A 15,297-nucleotide genomic window follows, 5' to 3' on the forward strand; every position below is an offset into this window, starting at 1 on the left:
ATTTGGCAGGATTCAGTGTGGGCCAGATTTTGTTCTGTCTGAGGTCAGTTGCCTGTTTGGGGGCAAGCGGGTTGGGAAACAGCTAGTCGAAAACTTCAGAAAAAAGGTAATGATACATTTTCCCATGAACCGTCTCTCGTTGTAACTTCCTATGTTTGAAAAATTTCGATCACTCTATAAACTGATCAAAAGCCAGCAACAATATTTGAAAAATTCTTTGTCAAAATTTCCAAATTTGTGCACCCTACAAATGGATTTGTTGTTCACTGTTCATGTAAAAAATAAATAAATAAATAAAAATAAAAAAAGAACTTCACTTACAAATGGTGGGAAGCAAATGGAGCTTTGCAACAAACCCGTTAGCTGTAGTAGGAAAAGTAAGGGAAATAATTAAGCTGAGAAGCACTGCTTTATTTTGTACACTCTTGCTGCTTTTCCTGTTAAGCCCATAGTGTGGTCCGTTGGTGTGTAAACTGAGAACAGTTTGCATGTCTGCTCAGTTTTGTATCAGTATAAGTGATGCTGCCTCACTAAATATTATACTATTCCTTGCACCTATTTTCAACCCAGGTACATCAAATTTTACTCAGTGGCAGCTACTTACCCTGGAACTGAATTTGACCCTGCTTGTCTGTGCTGACTATTGTTCCTGTTTTAATTTAAATGCCCTGGATAAAAATGTGCTTTCCTTGTGCTCTGTTTATTATTGTTTTCCTTTTCTTGAAATGAGAACTGCAAATACTGAAATGGATCAAAGGGTGCTCTGTTTTCACTGTAGCTGTGGATTTTATTCCTAGGTCTGTGGCCTCTTACGAGTCATTGAAAATGCTGTGCCTCAGTCTACCCATTGATAATAGGGAGTGCTTGGAAGTTTAATAAACATTTCTAGAGCGATTTGGGAGTCTCAGATGAAAGAGATGCTCTATACAATTGCAAAGTATTCTTATCGATTAAAAGACTAGTCTGAATCAGAAAAGCATCTGCATTTTGGGAAAGTTTATCTCTGGATGGGAAGTTCACAGCTTGAACCTTTTTATTTACCCATAATATAAAACAATCTTTGCTACTTAAGGGGTCTGCAGAGCTGTTCCTTTTAGAGAATTGAACTATGTATAGCCATATGTAAATAAACACAGTTCAATTCCCTAAAAGAAAGAAAATAGCTCAATACTCCCCTCTATCCTCCTGAAGAAAGAAAGGACATTTTGATTCTTGGTTTCAGTTGTGTTTTTAATCTGCTAAGTATAGTTCCTGACGTATACAGACTCTCAGATGTATAATCACATTACTTGACTATCACAAAAGACAAAAACCTCCTATTTTGGGTCATGGCTTTTTCTGTTTTAGAAGCACATCAGCAATTAGTGGCTCATATTTCTACAACACCACTTTAGTTCCATAGGAGCCAATGAAGGGCATATCAGGGAGTGAGAAAGGGACTTAAATCATGAATGAAGAACTATAGCAGTTATCCAGACATGAGGAGGGGCGGGGGGTGGCATGGCTGGGCTTACTCATGGAGACTCTTCAGCTTTTAAACTAATAAAAGGCTCTATTAATGAATTAACGTGAATGAACATGGCTGTTATGCAGGTCATTTGCTGCTTGCATGTGATGCTGAGTGACCTATCAAATTTAGATCTAATAGCCACATATTTGTACGTTATACACAAAGAACTGCCTTGTCTCACATCAGTTACTCAGTGGCAAGGGTGTCTGAATGAGAATTGTGTTTACATTATTTCAATAGGCAAATTATTTTAATTTCAGCATTAAGCCTGCTTTATCTAGTACGCAGGACCACACTAATTTTACTCCAGTGTTGTTTAAGTTGCAGAGAATCCTTCTAATCTTTCCTATGTGTCTTTTTGCTGTTCTGTGTGTATTCAAGACTGCAGTATATTTTCATTAAGCAGAGTGAACAGCAAGTCCAGATGAATATTAAGATGGAATGATTAGAAAACATTGACTGGTTTTAGATAAAAATGATTGTTTTTGATCTTCAGCAAAAAAAAGTTTTCTTGGCTGGTAGACTCTGCAAAAGGATCTGGACCCCTCGTCTTCAGTACTAAAGGAATGCATTGGGGAGTGCCAGAGATGGAAAAAAGGCTTTTAGGGGTAGATAGGTTTGGCTAGATTGTCAGCTGGTGTTAATGGACTTTGCCGCAAAGGAACTCATGATATTTGGTGAATGTCCTTTTAATCCTGAGTTCTTGGAGTCAAGGGTTAATTTCCTAGTGTAGAAAGGGCAACATATGGTTAATTGGAGCAAGTTGATATTGTGTGTCTTTTTCCATGCAGTGAAAAGATCCATTCCTTGGTAGTATATTCTTCTACTCTAATACAAAATTGAAAGACTTCTTGTGGCTAGTGAAGCCAGACAGTAGTCAGGAGCCACAGTGGCTAACCAGGTGAGAAATGCAGTGACTGTAGGCCACTGTTAATTAACCTAGAATCTAGCAACATGGCTTAGCATCTGTGTGGTTAGTTACGTTATCATTCAGCAGTTCAATTAAAGCAAGACGTGAGACACAGAGCAGACGTAACTGGGCAAGATAAACAGACAACTTGAATCAGCCTTCATAATTTGATGCGACATCACATAAATAAATGCAATAACATGTTTAGCATAGTTAAGCAGTTTGCTACTCAGAAGCACCCTATTTGCATGACATCCCATTTGAGCAGCAGTTAAGCTACAGTAAATTAGTTCTGTGTCTTCCGAGCCTGGCATGTTTCAAAGAAAAGAAAAAAATATTTTTCCCCTTCAAAAAAATGCAAGCTTGTAAATTAAAATTCCACATTTAATTTCCATAGTAACAAATAAAAACACAGAGGCTGCACTGAGATTATTTTGTTTTCCATATTATTGCTGTCATGTTAGTGTCTCTTGGTATATGCATGACAACTTTAGCCCTCTGTAATTGCTCTTAATTTTGCACTGCTGTTGTCCCAGTATTTACTGCATTGCTATATCTACAACATATCGGCATACATCTGGATTGAAATCTGTGTTTAGAGGAGCTACACCTGGAATCCTACCTGTATTTCATTCCGGGTAACTGATTCTGTCTTCCTACATTTTTTGTCAAGGTTTCAGTTGTAAAAGGCATGCATTTTGGTGTGGGGGTGTAAAGAGCTCAGTATATACAGGGAATATGATTTTAAGTTTTTACAGTGCTTTGGGATCCATTGAAAATTTAAAATCTTTATTACATGTGCCTGTCTTGCACATACGTGTGCATGAGCTGGTGTATATTGGTATGTGTGTGTAGATTGATATGCCAACAGATGAGTGGTATCAGATGTCAGTGCCTTGCAGGTAGGCTTCCCACTGGAGGAGAAATTAGTGATGCAGAATTTAGGTATATTCTTAATGCAACTTCTTTTATTTACACATATATATACCAGTTCCAAAGCAGAGGTGCTCACAAACTGCACAGAATTAATCCTTTCTTTCAGGGATCTCAGCCCAACCACCAATTCCAATTTCCCAGGGAACAAACCTGCCTCAAGAAGTTAGTGAAGTGAGAGATTAAGGCAGAGAAAAAACTCCTTTGCTTCTTGCGACAGCTTCCTTATAGAAGATCCTGCATCAAAAAAACAATAAAATTTGTTTGCAAGAAAAAGACCTTGGGAGACTTAACAGCACCATCTGGTGATTCCTGCCCATAAAAATATATAGTTGCACATAGCTGATATTTGTGTGTCTAAGTCTCTCAGTTTCATTCAGGTAAATCAGCTGGAGTCCTAAGAAACATTTATTTATACGACTCAATTCTGAAAACATCACTGGAAGGTTCTGATAGGTTTTGAAAAAAATGAAATTGTGATGTTTTGTCAACAGCGATTTTATGATAAAATTAAGTAATAAGGAAGATCAGCCCTGTAAATAACTCTGATTCTTACAGTGTGTCTCAGCTTGTTTGTTTCTGTTTTAGCTTGTGAGTTTCCTGGGACTTCCTTGATACAAGTGTTCACTGCAGTGTTGAGCACATTGTTGGTGATGAAAAAATAAGAAGTAATATGTACTTAAATGTTGTTGTATGTGAACTGCATTATAACATGGCTGGCGAGCCAATATGGATAAAATAGAATTGTGTCATCATTAGAATAATAGCATATGTGCTCCAGTTTAGGTTACACAGTTCCATCAAGTTCCATCCTTGCCTCTCCACACACTCTGACCTCTCCTTCGACATCCATTGGCTGGTTGGCTGGCGGGGATGTTTTAAGTGGTTCATCCATAACATTTTCTAAAAATTATGTGTAAGCAAGGTTATTAAATACAGTCATTTTTCCTGTGTAGATGGGGCCTAATTTCAAACTAGAGTCTTCAGGGCTAGATTATGTGCCTATTGAAGTTTTGAGAGCAGGATTGGGCCCCAAGTGACATATGCCTCATAACGAGGGTGTACTTGGCAGATTAATTTTGGCATAGGTTAAATACTGTGTTTTGGCACAGGTTAAATATTGTGGTTCTAAGCTTTGGACCTAGAGCTCAGCTAGCCTCATAATTTCTTTTGTGATTATTGCATTAGATGTAATAGCCCAAAGTGAGTGCTGACGTCTTCAATTTTTTTTATAGTAGTAGTTGTTTTGAACGTTTCCTTCCATGAGGAACATTTCCTATGATGTGATCTCTTCTCCATATTAATGCTTTGGTTCATGCATGATTTCCTTTCAACTCCCCATTCCCGCCCACAGAAGAGACACCTTTGGTCTATGTAATCCTGATAAATTTCAGACCAAAAAACTATTTATTTTAAAAATTATTTATTGAGAAAATTAGAAAGGCCTGAGAAATAGGTGTTTGGCATGACAGATTTCATGGAGCCACTACAACAGGTTCTTTACACTGTACAGGATCAGCTTTCTCTTTTGCTCTGGAAACTACTCAGAGGGGATAGAGATCAAACGCATTAGTGTTTTGGCAAGTTCTTTTCTTCCTTTAAATTGGTTGGGACTTCTTTGTCTTTGACCGAATTGACAAAGGGCAGGGGTCACTCATCTTGCATTACTATCATATAAATTAATTTTCAGTAGCACAGTTGCTATGTAGGACGTCAAGTTTTCAGCATGCTGTGTGTGTGTATAATTTTTTTTGGTAGAGACCCATATTTTAATGGATGGTTTATGATAGCACCCTGCTGTGCTTGACCATGCAAAAAAAGTAGCTTAAGTACAATGGGTTGGTGAGGTGGAGACTTGAGTGAGAGTTGCATAATGCATGATTAATTGAAGTCCAAGTCGCCATCAACGTTGCATTAGTAGCTTCACTTTGAGGTAGCTTCTGCTGTGATAGCATATTGAGATGAGTAAATATCTCTAGAGTGAAGTTTAAAAATGAAACAAACTTATTTTGGTCCTTTACTCTTGTAAAAGCATATTGATTTTTGATAGTCTCACTTTAAGTAGGAGTCAGTATATGTTACAGTGAAGTGAAAATTAAACTCACGTTGGAGGACTCTTTAATGATGTCCTAAATCTTCAAAATGTTGAATGATTCTGAGTGCCTCCATTTTTGAGTGCCCAGCTTGACTTCTTAAGGGGGCCTCATTTTTCAGAGGGAAGGTGCTCAGCCCTTCTGAAAATCAGGCTGCTCTAAGGTATCTCAAGTTCAGCACCCTGAAGTTGAGCCACGAGTGTCACCTGATGATCAGTAAAACAAACAAAAAAAATTTTTCTTCATATTCTGAATGATGACTGTAGGAGGAGCTGATGAAGTGATAATGAAATGCATTGATCAATCTCAAGCCGGAAACAAAAAATAACCATGTTGTGCTGTGCATTGAGAGTTCTTTGGTCTCAGTGTCGAATGTGTCCGATGGAAATATCACATATTTTTAAATGTACATGATTTTGTATGTATTAGTCTAGGTGGGGAAACCAATAATGCCCAAAAGCATGTCCATACCACACCTGTACGTACTTAGGTATCAAAGTAGCATGTCCTTTCTCTGTGTTTTTTTGTGCATTAAATTTTACGTATTAATGTAAATTTTTCTTTGTATAGCCTACAATGTAATTGTGAATACATCTTGAGATGCCTCAGGATAATAATAATACCTACCTCATACATAGTGCTTTTCATCAACAGATCTCAAAGTATTCTACAAAGGAGGTCAGTATCATTAGCCCCATTTCACAGCACTATAGCTGCTTTTGCTGTTTGTAATTAGGCAGCTTTCAGTCCACTTTTCCTCTCTATTATATTTAATGTTGGTTTTGTGTTATTGAGGTTGTAGCATGCGATCTTTTTTGCTGCCACCACAGCATGTGATTAGCACAGTCTGATCTGTGCTCCAGTTATGCCCACATTTTTCTTTCTCTGCAATTTTTACAGATGCATTATAGCAGGAGAAGTTGCAGTTGGTGTATAATGTTTTAAAAGGGTTTTGAGCTGGTTTTTGTTTTTGTTTTCTGCTGAATGAGAGTGGAGGATTGAAATGGCAGTAGATATTGAGAGATTTTGCAATAGACATTCACAGCTTTGAAGGCTCCCCACGTTTCACCTTTCTGCTTGCTACCATCAGGACCAATAATCTAAATTACTTGGCCTGTTGTTTTTTTTATAAAAGACATAAAAGAGCTCAGTCTTATGTTTGTTTAATTGGATTTGCTAATATTCATAAGGATACAAATAGCTTTGACTCCTCTCATTGAACTGACATGAAAATGTTGCTTTGAAAATGCAATCCAGAGGAAGTCCATGGTATAAATTTGGCTCCATGTTGAGAGGGAAGATACACGTTGCATAACGTCTATTTGTTTTTTTTTTAATTCTTCTATTGTTTTCAAACTTGCTGTCCCACATACCAGTCATCTCTTGTCAATACAAGGGCCTCTGACAAAGATCCTCCATAGAACTAGGATTGGTGTAACGTGATCCAAAAGGTCACAGACATAAGAGCTTGTCACGCCCTGGTGTGGGAGTTATACATGTTTTCACTCATCTGTCTTGGAGATAATTTATTTGGTTTTTCTGGCATGAGAATACGAGGCGGAGAGAACTGAATAGCCTTCAATGTGAACAGATTTTGGATGTAGGACATATGTTTTCAGCATTGCCAACTCCAAATATTCAAAAATAATGAGTCAAACACCCCTCCCTTCACCCTCCAATCATCAGATTGGCTTAAAAATACTGAGTATTTGATAAATACTGGTGTCCTTTTGTTTGCCTTCAGGGTTTTGAGCCTTTAGGGTGCACATTTTCAGACTTGCCTCTGCAACCACAAAGGCTAGGAACATACTTTTTAAAAATGAAAGCTGAGTTTCCCATGTGAGCTCTTGTCTCTAGAAGCTGTGGCTTTAGATAAAACATCACACCTGTTGCGAGGGCTGTGTAGCATGTTTGGGAAGATACTTACATGAGACTGTGATGACACACATGGGAAAGAAAATAAGTGGACCTTTAGAGTTAATATCAGTATTTTTTATTACTGTGGAGTCTTATTGGAACATGTATAAATTGAATAAAGTAGATTTGGGTCATCACTGAGTCTGATTTTTGTCAACACTGCTGGCTCTGTAGAACTGCACAGTTCTTCAAGTTTTACATTGAAAGAAATCCCCTTTATACAAAATCTGCGCAGCAAAAAGCCAAATGGCTTGGAAAAAATCAGTTAACTCTCAATGTTGGATATTTGGATATGCCAGAGAGGATGCATGATTTACCAGTGGTTCACCCTTTTTGATCCAATCCCCTGAAAATGGCAATTGTGGGAATCGCTGGCAATTGCCTGTTGCATATGGTGTGTAGTATTTCAGTCATGAGCTTTGGTTTGGGGGTTTTTGTTTTGTTTTCTGTTTTGCATTTTCCATTGCAAGATATGAAGGACAGATATAACATACAGAATTTTGGTATAACCAGCGGCTGTTCTCCTGGAAATAGAATATGTCCTTCAGCTCTTAGCTAAATAAATACATAAAAAGGGGGACGTATAGGAAGATGGCAGTCACCACATAAGGAGAGGCACGTCTGGGATTCAAATCGCTGTGTGCCTCGGGTGGTCGGGTTGAGCTTCCTTTGATCAGAGAAAGCATGTAACTTACTGTTGAGTGTGTGTCACAGGGCCTTTCCTATGCCCAACCTGCAGAGGCTATGAGTCCGTTACAGCCACAGCTAGAAAGCATTGGCTCTTTAGCTCAAAGCCATCTCACCAAAGGCTAGTGGAAACCCTATATACACCAGAAGCAGTGCAAAAGTGAGGGGGGCAATACTGCAACCCCTCTCCTTTTGGGTTGGGACTCCCATGGTTACAACACTGTAAAATTTCAAATGTAAATATCTGAAACTGTGAAATGTAAGATTTTTTTAAATCCCATAACCATGAAATTTACCACAATGAACCATGAATTTGGTAGGGCCCAGCTCATATGCTGTGGTATTGATTGTTTCCATTAATGAAGGAATTTGTCTTCTTTTCTTCTTATTTTAATTGTATTGTTATTTTAATAATTGTATTTATTAGTTTACTATTAACAGCAATAGCAAATACTCATTTGGTACCTGAAGTGTGCTAAGTGCTTTACATGAAATAAAAAATGGCCTTTGCCCCAAAGACCTTACAAATGAAGGCCCGACAAGCGAAGACTTGTACAATGTGGCTCCTCTCTTGTGCCCTAATGTATCACCATCCTGGGTGTGAGAATTGCACCAGTACATAGACTCTCAGAGGGTGGGTGACCTTATACAAACCCAGACGGGGATATGGATATATGTAAATGTCAGTTGTTTTCAAAGTCCTGACAAATTGTGCTCTCTTCTCAGGGGATTTAACAGCAAGGTTCTTGCTGTGTATTGAATTCCACGCCACATTAAAAATGTGGAGCGTTTTGGTTTTCAAGTAAAGCATTTTGGTTTTAAAGTGGTTTTGAAGTATGACAGTAGGAGTTATGGAGTTAAATAGTTTTACTACTAAATGTCTCCCAAAACAGGACTATCATGTGGCCAGTGTAGGGGAGGACCAGAGAGTATCAGTTAAATTTGTTTCTTTCTCCAGGTTGTGCCAGCTAATGAAATCCTGCTTCTGCAGAGGTTGTGAGATTTCCTCTTGATATTTCTCAACACTCTATGTGCTTTTGTATTTTCAGTTATAGCAGTGTCACAGCTGTACCTTGATCTCAGTATTTTCCTCCATGTGCTATCTTAACTACAGCCCCCAAATGTCTCAATATTTATTGCAACAGCACACTAGCTAAGTTATGCAAACTATTGAATAAGTATCAGCAATGTCCATAGCAAGGCCATCCACATTCAATAAGTGGGCAGGTTCTGAAATCTAGCTGTTCTGAAATTATTGCTGGTTCTGTGTTCCCCTTTCCAGCAGTTGGAGTTGGGTCTGAGGCAAAGAGTTGAAATGCAGAGTGAGCTTCAAGTCTGCCCGGTCTTGGGGTTGGTGAGCCGTGGTGCCCTAGTTCGACACATTACATCTATGGACACAACTCATGAAATTTTGGGGAACTTGATCTGGACTTTCAGTTGAGTTATTACATCTAAGTAATAAAATTAAATTACAGGAGTGATATGGAGATAATAGAAAATGACTTAAGTTAGTCTACTGTATTCATCCACTCATAGGACGTCATCTCTTATCATCTCCTGGGTTTTTTGGCTTTGAAAGTGTGATGAAGAGAATGCATCTAGCAGTTAATGTTATTTATTTACCATGTTGTTTAATCTCCCCCCTTTTCAGCACTTACAGAATCCTGCAAACTTCCATAATGCAGCTACAGAGCTCCTGGACTGGTGTGGAGACCCACGAGCTTTCCAGAGACCTTTTGAGCAGAGTCTGATGGGCTGTTTGACGGTATGTCAGCTCTTTCTGGGATGGCATTTCTTCCTTTCTGTAATTACCCTGCGTGCTGTCTGTCAAAGCCTGGTAACTGAGTCTGCAGTTAGTCACTGTTTTTGTACCACACAAGGCTCTTTAATCCGTGCGTACAAGTATCTATTTAGTGCTTAGTGATCAGGTTGACTAATGTTACTTAACATGCAGCATAAGAAGGTAATAAGAAATAAATCATTTGGAAGGGAAAATCTTATACAGCTGTACTGCATCTCTCTATATCCACCTGGGCATTAAGTGAGCCACTAATTCGGGAAGCCATCAACATTTCAGACATATCTTCCCTATTGCTTATTTTTGTGGAAGTGGGTGGAAGGGCACTCTTCTGAGGTAACCAGGGATAATCCATCCGCTGATTAGTGCGCGAGAGAAATCCATTTAATTTGGTTTAGCTTGTTTCGTATGCGGACATGGGTCAAATCCTGCCTTACTACTCATGGGAGCGCTGTTAACTCTAATGGGACTGCCTGTGTGAGTCAAACGAATATGATCATCCTAGGGCAACCATCAAATGCAGAATGTACATTTCAGCGTCTCCAACAGCGGTAATTTTTGTTTTGAACGGTGTCGCTTCCCTGGCAAATTTAGGATCCGGCCCAGAATTATTCACCAGGGTCAAGTTAACTCTGGATGGGGCAGGGATGCTCAAAAGCTTTCTCACCATTTTCATAACAACACTGCATAATAAAGATAAATTAAAACAAAAGCCTACAAAATAGCAAGAGAAACAAATAGATCACCTATATAACCTAACACCATCCTTCAGCACATGTGTTGACAGATGCTTGTTATCTGGTGAAAAATACACAAGTTGGTCTCAGACAGTTTGTAAAGTGCATACATATAACAGTTACTAAGAGCCAGATTCAGAGGTAGGACTCCAAATGTTAAGGAATGGCTCCATCTTAGTGTGTTCAAGAGTATAGCATCTCTCAAATTTCCATGTCAAAAGATGGAATGAATCCAGTGATCTATAAGAATTGCATATCATCCTTCCAGGCGGTAAATATTTTTTAAGAGAATTATAAATGTTGGACTCCACAGACTTCTGATGCTGTTTAAACTGTGAGTTGTCTTCAGCAAATACCCTGAGTTATCAAAATACACACGTGATGTAATATGGCTGCAGTTATGTTATCCCTATGTTGTTTATGTTGTATCTGGCTATTGATAAATGCTGTGTCTGAGTTTGTTGTTTGTGAAAAGGAGACAAATAAGCCTGATTGGAGCCATGTATAACGTAGGCCAGTTCTGTGCAATATTTTTCCAAGTAGCTCCGCTAAAGTACCTTCATCCTGACATGAACTTCTTCCCCATCTTTTCGTTTCTGCAAGAACAGGCCCCCAGTCATGGCAAAGTGTAGAGCCAAACTATAGGGTGATTTTGCAGATTATGGATATTTGGTGGGGGACTATAAACCACATTTCTTTCACTTGTAACTTAACTCACAAATGAAAGACTGGTACATTATGAACTCATGTCGACTCTTGTGTCTGTGGGTTAACATCTTACCCTCACGGATAAACACAGCTCAGTAAGAGCAAGAAATAAAAGGGACACCCAAGCCCACCCCACATTTATTTCATTTGATTGACTCAACTCTGTGCATGTGACAGATGGTCACCCATTTAATCCCCTTTAGATCCCAAGATACCATTCATGACCAGTTGCCTAGCTTTTCCCTGTGTAATGATTTATTGTTATTTATTCATTTGTCTATTTTTTTTTTTTTTATTATTTGTATTGTGGTGGCACCTGAGAACTCCAATCACGGGCCAGGACCCCACTGCGCTAGGTGCTGTACAAGCACAGAATAAAAAGATGATCCCTGCCAATTCTCTGTCTGGATCAGAGTGCTGGTCTGTACGTGTATTTCAGTGTGGGCTTGCTTACACTTCATGTGGCAGAGATCAGAGGTTTCTTGCAATGAGTTCCGTTTATCCTGGCCTATGCCCCTGCTCTCCACGTGCTGCTCACTGAAGGTATAAAGGTTGGGGAGGGCGAGGACCCTTTGTCTCTCCAGTTCCTTTTTAGCACTTCAAGGTCTGAATCAAAATCTTCCAGTGTCTGGAGCTTCTCTTTTCTCTTCTTTAACCTGTAAATATTCAAACTTCTGTATTGGTCTTGCTTTTTTCCTGTTAGTTAGTGTTTTGTTAGTTCCTACGTTAGTGTTAGAATTCCCCTCACAGGGAGCCCTCCTGGTTTCTCAGCAAGGGACTTATCCTGGACTTCAAAAACTGCAGCTTCTGCCCCTGCTCCTCTTCAGGGTGACCACCAGCGCTGCCTCAGAGAAGCTCACATCTCCACCAAGTGCAGTATCTGCTGCTTTTTTCCCACCGGAACATGGCAGGCATTCGAGCTTTGGTTTCAGAAGCACCTTGTGGAGTGTGCGATGAGGTCCCAGTCAGACCCAGGCCAGGGAGACCCCCTGTACATTGGGCAGAGTTGGCAAGGATTGGAGTGCCGAGAGGCTGAGGGAAGGACCCTTTGGCTGTGTCCCCTCATGAGAGTAAGGGGCACTCTCACAGACATAAAAGCAGATTCCCTCCTCTAGGAGGAGAGATCCCTCCCCAACCCCATCCAAGTTGGCTTGACCCTCATGCCCAAGCCATAGGGTATAAGCACTCCTAAGCCGCATGGTCACGTAAAAAAAAAAAAAAAAAATCTTGAAGCAAATCTCCTTCAGTACTGGTCTCTGCATTGACCTCGACACCAACTGCGGTACCACCTAAATAAAACACCAAGAGCCAAAGGACGGGGATGGGGACAGTCGGTACCATGATGCCGGCAACTCTTTCATGGGTGGTACCATCACGTTCCCTCTAAGGTCCTACTGTCTACACCTATTCTGGTGGTATGGAATGACGAGACGCAGCCTTTCCAAACAGTAGCTTCATCCTCCTGGACCCACAATCTCCCTTGTTATTGGGACCAGTCCTAACCAGGGAGATACAAAGGCCCGTGGGAGTGCAGGACTCTGGGAGAACTCTATCCCCTATCCTGTCCAGTAGCAGCAGCTTCCTCTCCACAGATCCATCAGCACCACTGATGGACCAGGATTTCATCTTTTCCTCTTCAGTGGAACCAGCTTCTCCTCCACTAGTGAACTTTCTCATTGGACTGGTGGTTCCCAGTACCTTGGGGACCATCACAACCCCCCTTTGACTGCTCATACTGGCCTTATTGGTGCCTTTGGGATCTTCATACACGTTATACATGACCTAGAATCTATCTGTTCTTACAGGGAATCTTACTGCCCTTCTGCTCCAAGGGGCCAGTCTGCACCCCCTGAGCCCATGGAAGAAGGGGCAGATGAGCTGGATCCAATGATAACATCAGTTCTTAGAGGGATATCATCATTGCTTGAGGCGGTCGCTCCAATCTCTCCATCTTCCCTGGATGATCATAGACAGTTTCAGGAGCTTTTATGGAGACTGGTGGAAAATCTCCAAATCTCTTTAGTGGACGTCCAGGATCCTCAGAGTAAGCTCCTGGATAACTGCAGCCTAGGGTCTCCAGTCGGGTTGCAGTCCCATTAAATGAAGCTATACGAGAACCAGCAAGGTCTGTGTGGCTGTGACCCTAAGAGCACCCCAGGGCCAGATGGCATGGAGCCTCCCTGGTGTGTAGCAGTGAGTGTCATGCAGCCTGACCAGTTGAGGCCTGACCAGCTCAGCGCACCCCACGCACAGTTGTCATGATATTTATCTAAAAAGTGGCACATAATGGAGCACTGGAAAACTAATAACTCTCTGGTAAATATTCTTGCACGACATATGTATGCTTAACCTACAAAGCATTATGCAGATGGGCTGGACATACGTGACTAAACCGTGTTTCAGCCAGATGTGTCAGGGAAGCTGATAAACAGTTTTTCCAGGCAAAGAAAAGGGGCTGACATCTCAAGCAAGTTCTGGAGATAACCAGTGGGCTATTCATTTGCATCAGCAGCTTCAGGAAGATCCATTTACATGGTAAAAATCACAAGTGAGGGAGAAACCAGCATGGCATCTACACCCAGCGGGGGAAAGCTACTTTACCTGGGGATATACTTCAGAAGAATAAATTTCAAAGGTTTACTGGACTATAAAGAGAGGGGGAGAGATACTCTTCACCTGAGGCGACAAAGAAAGCCAAGCGCTTTGGGCTCTGTGATTGGTCCTGGATAAGGATAAGCTACCTGTGACCCGAACCCCAAAAGGGCAGAGAAGCAATTCTTAGTTGCAGCTAAGGGAGCAGATTTCTTGTTCACCCTCCCCTGAACTCATTAGTAGTCTAGGCAGCCACTGAATGATCCAGGCAACAGCACCACTCAACCTTATGGGGTGGGAGGTGTTTATAGTTTCAGTTTCAGATCTCAAACTGTCAGACCCTTCACTCCAAATACGATTTCCTGAATTTCCTGGACTCGAGAAACACATTGCCTCAGGAGAATAGGGCTCAGTTTCAAATCCTTATTGATGAGGACAAACTAGTGGCCAGAACCTCTTTACAAGCTGCAGCTGATGCAGCCATTGTGGCATCAACTTCCACGGCGACCACATTATTTTCAGTAAAAAAAACAAACAAAAACAAAAAATGCCATATATGGGGGGGGGGGGGGGGGGGAGCAAACAAGGAATGTTTCAAGACCAGAGGAGAAGTTTTTGGAAAGCTATGAGCAACTGAAAACAAATTTTATACTGGACCGTCATAAGTAACGCCCTACGTAGTTGGCAATTTTGTGGAAATTGCAGATCTCGCAGTATTAGGCTTCCACCGCAGTTTTGATTTTAATTAGCTTACTTTGCACAGTCCACAATTTTGCATAATTTTGAGGTTTGCAACTCACACTTTTTCCCCTCTGAGTACGGTACAACCCCATTTAGCCAAGCAGATAGCAGCTGGAGCTGGGGTTCAGGCTGTCAGCTAAGCACATTAATGACTGTTATATAGTTGCATCAAAATGTCTGGTTATCAAAAAAATTAGCAGGCATCACATAATACTTGAGCAAATTTTTCTTCAATAAATAGGTCTCCACTGGCTTTTCCAAATTACTGCAATTAATAAAGGTCCATTATTACTTTTCTGTGATTTTCCATGTCTTGTCTGCAACTTAGCTGCAATTATTTGACAATCATCCCGCAATTCAAGTAGGGCCTTAGTCGTAAGCAAACTTAATATTAATTTAGCAACTACATGTTCTATGATATTAAGAGCCAAAGCTGCTTATCTTTGGAAATGTTTATCAATTATTTTACCTTGTGGGGGGGATTATACCATGATTTCCTAAAAAAATTAAAAGTGTAAAAGCCTATTCTTTCCATTGCAGCAGGATTATTAATTCTTGATTTCTCCAATCCCTAAAATGACCTTTGAAAACAAATTACTTCGGAACTTCATTACTTTTGGGATATAAATTAAAAAACACTTAGCCTCTGGCATCATTATAACATTTGCATT

At 40.3% G+C, this 15,297-nt stretch overlaps 1 protein-coding gene across 13 annotated transcripts in view; it reads left to right on the forward strand.

Annotated features, from left to right (window-relative positions):
- Positions 1-15,297, forward strand: part of ZMIZ1 (zinc finger MIZ-type containing 1) — a 482,416-nt gene that overhangs the window by 275,383 nt on the left and 191,736 nt on the right. For 12 of the 13 annotated variants that reach the window (XM_067539605.1, XM_067539685.1, XM_067539667.1 and 9 more), the window contains one exon: positions 9,702-9,815. The exons of the other annotated variant lie outside the window; for it this stretch is intronic. In XM_067539605.1, coding sequence (XP_067395706.1) covers positions 9,702-9,815 — 114 coding nt within the window. The remainder of the gene's footprint in view (positions 1-9,701; positions 9,816-15,297) is intronic. 13 annotated transcript variants of the gene reach the window in all.

The sequence above is a fragment of the Emydura macquarii genome, unplaced genomic scaffold (genome assembly GCF_026122565.2).
Source record: "Emydura macquarii macquarii isolate MOO-44397 ecotype Brisbane River unplaced genomic scaffold, CSIRO-AGI_Emac_v2 contig_67, whole genome shotgun sequence".
NCBI classification, from domain to species: Eukaryota; Metazoa; Chordata; order Testudines; family Chelidae; genus Emydura; species Emydura macquarii.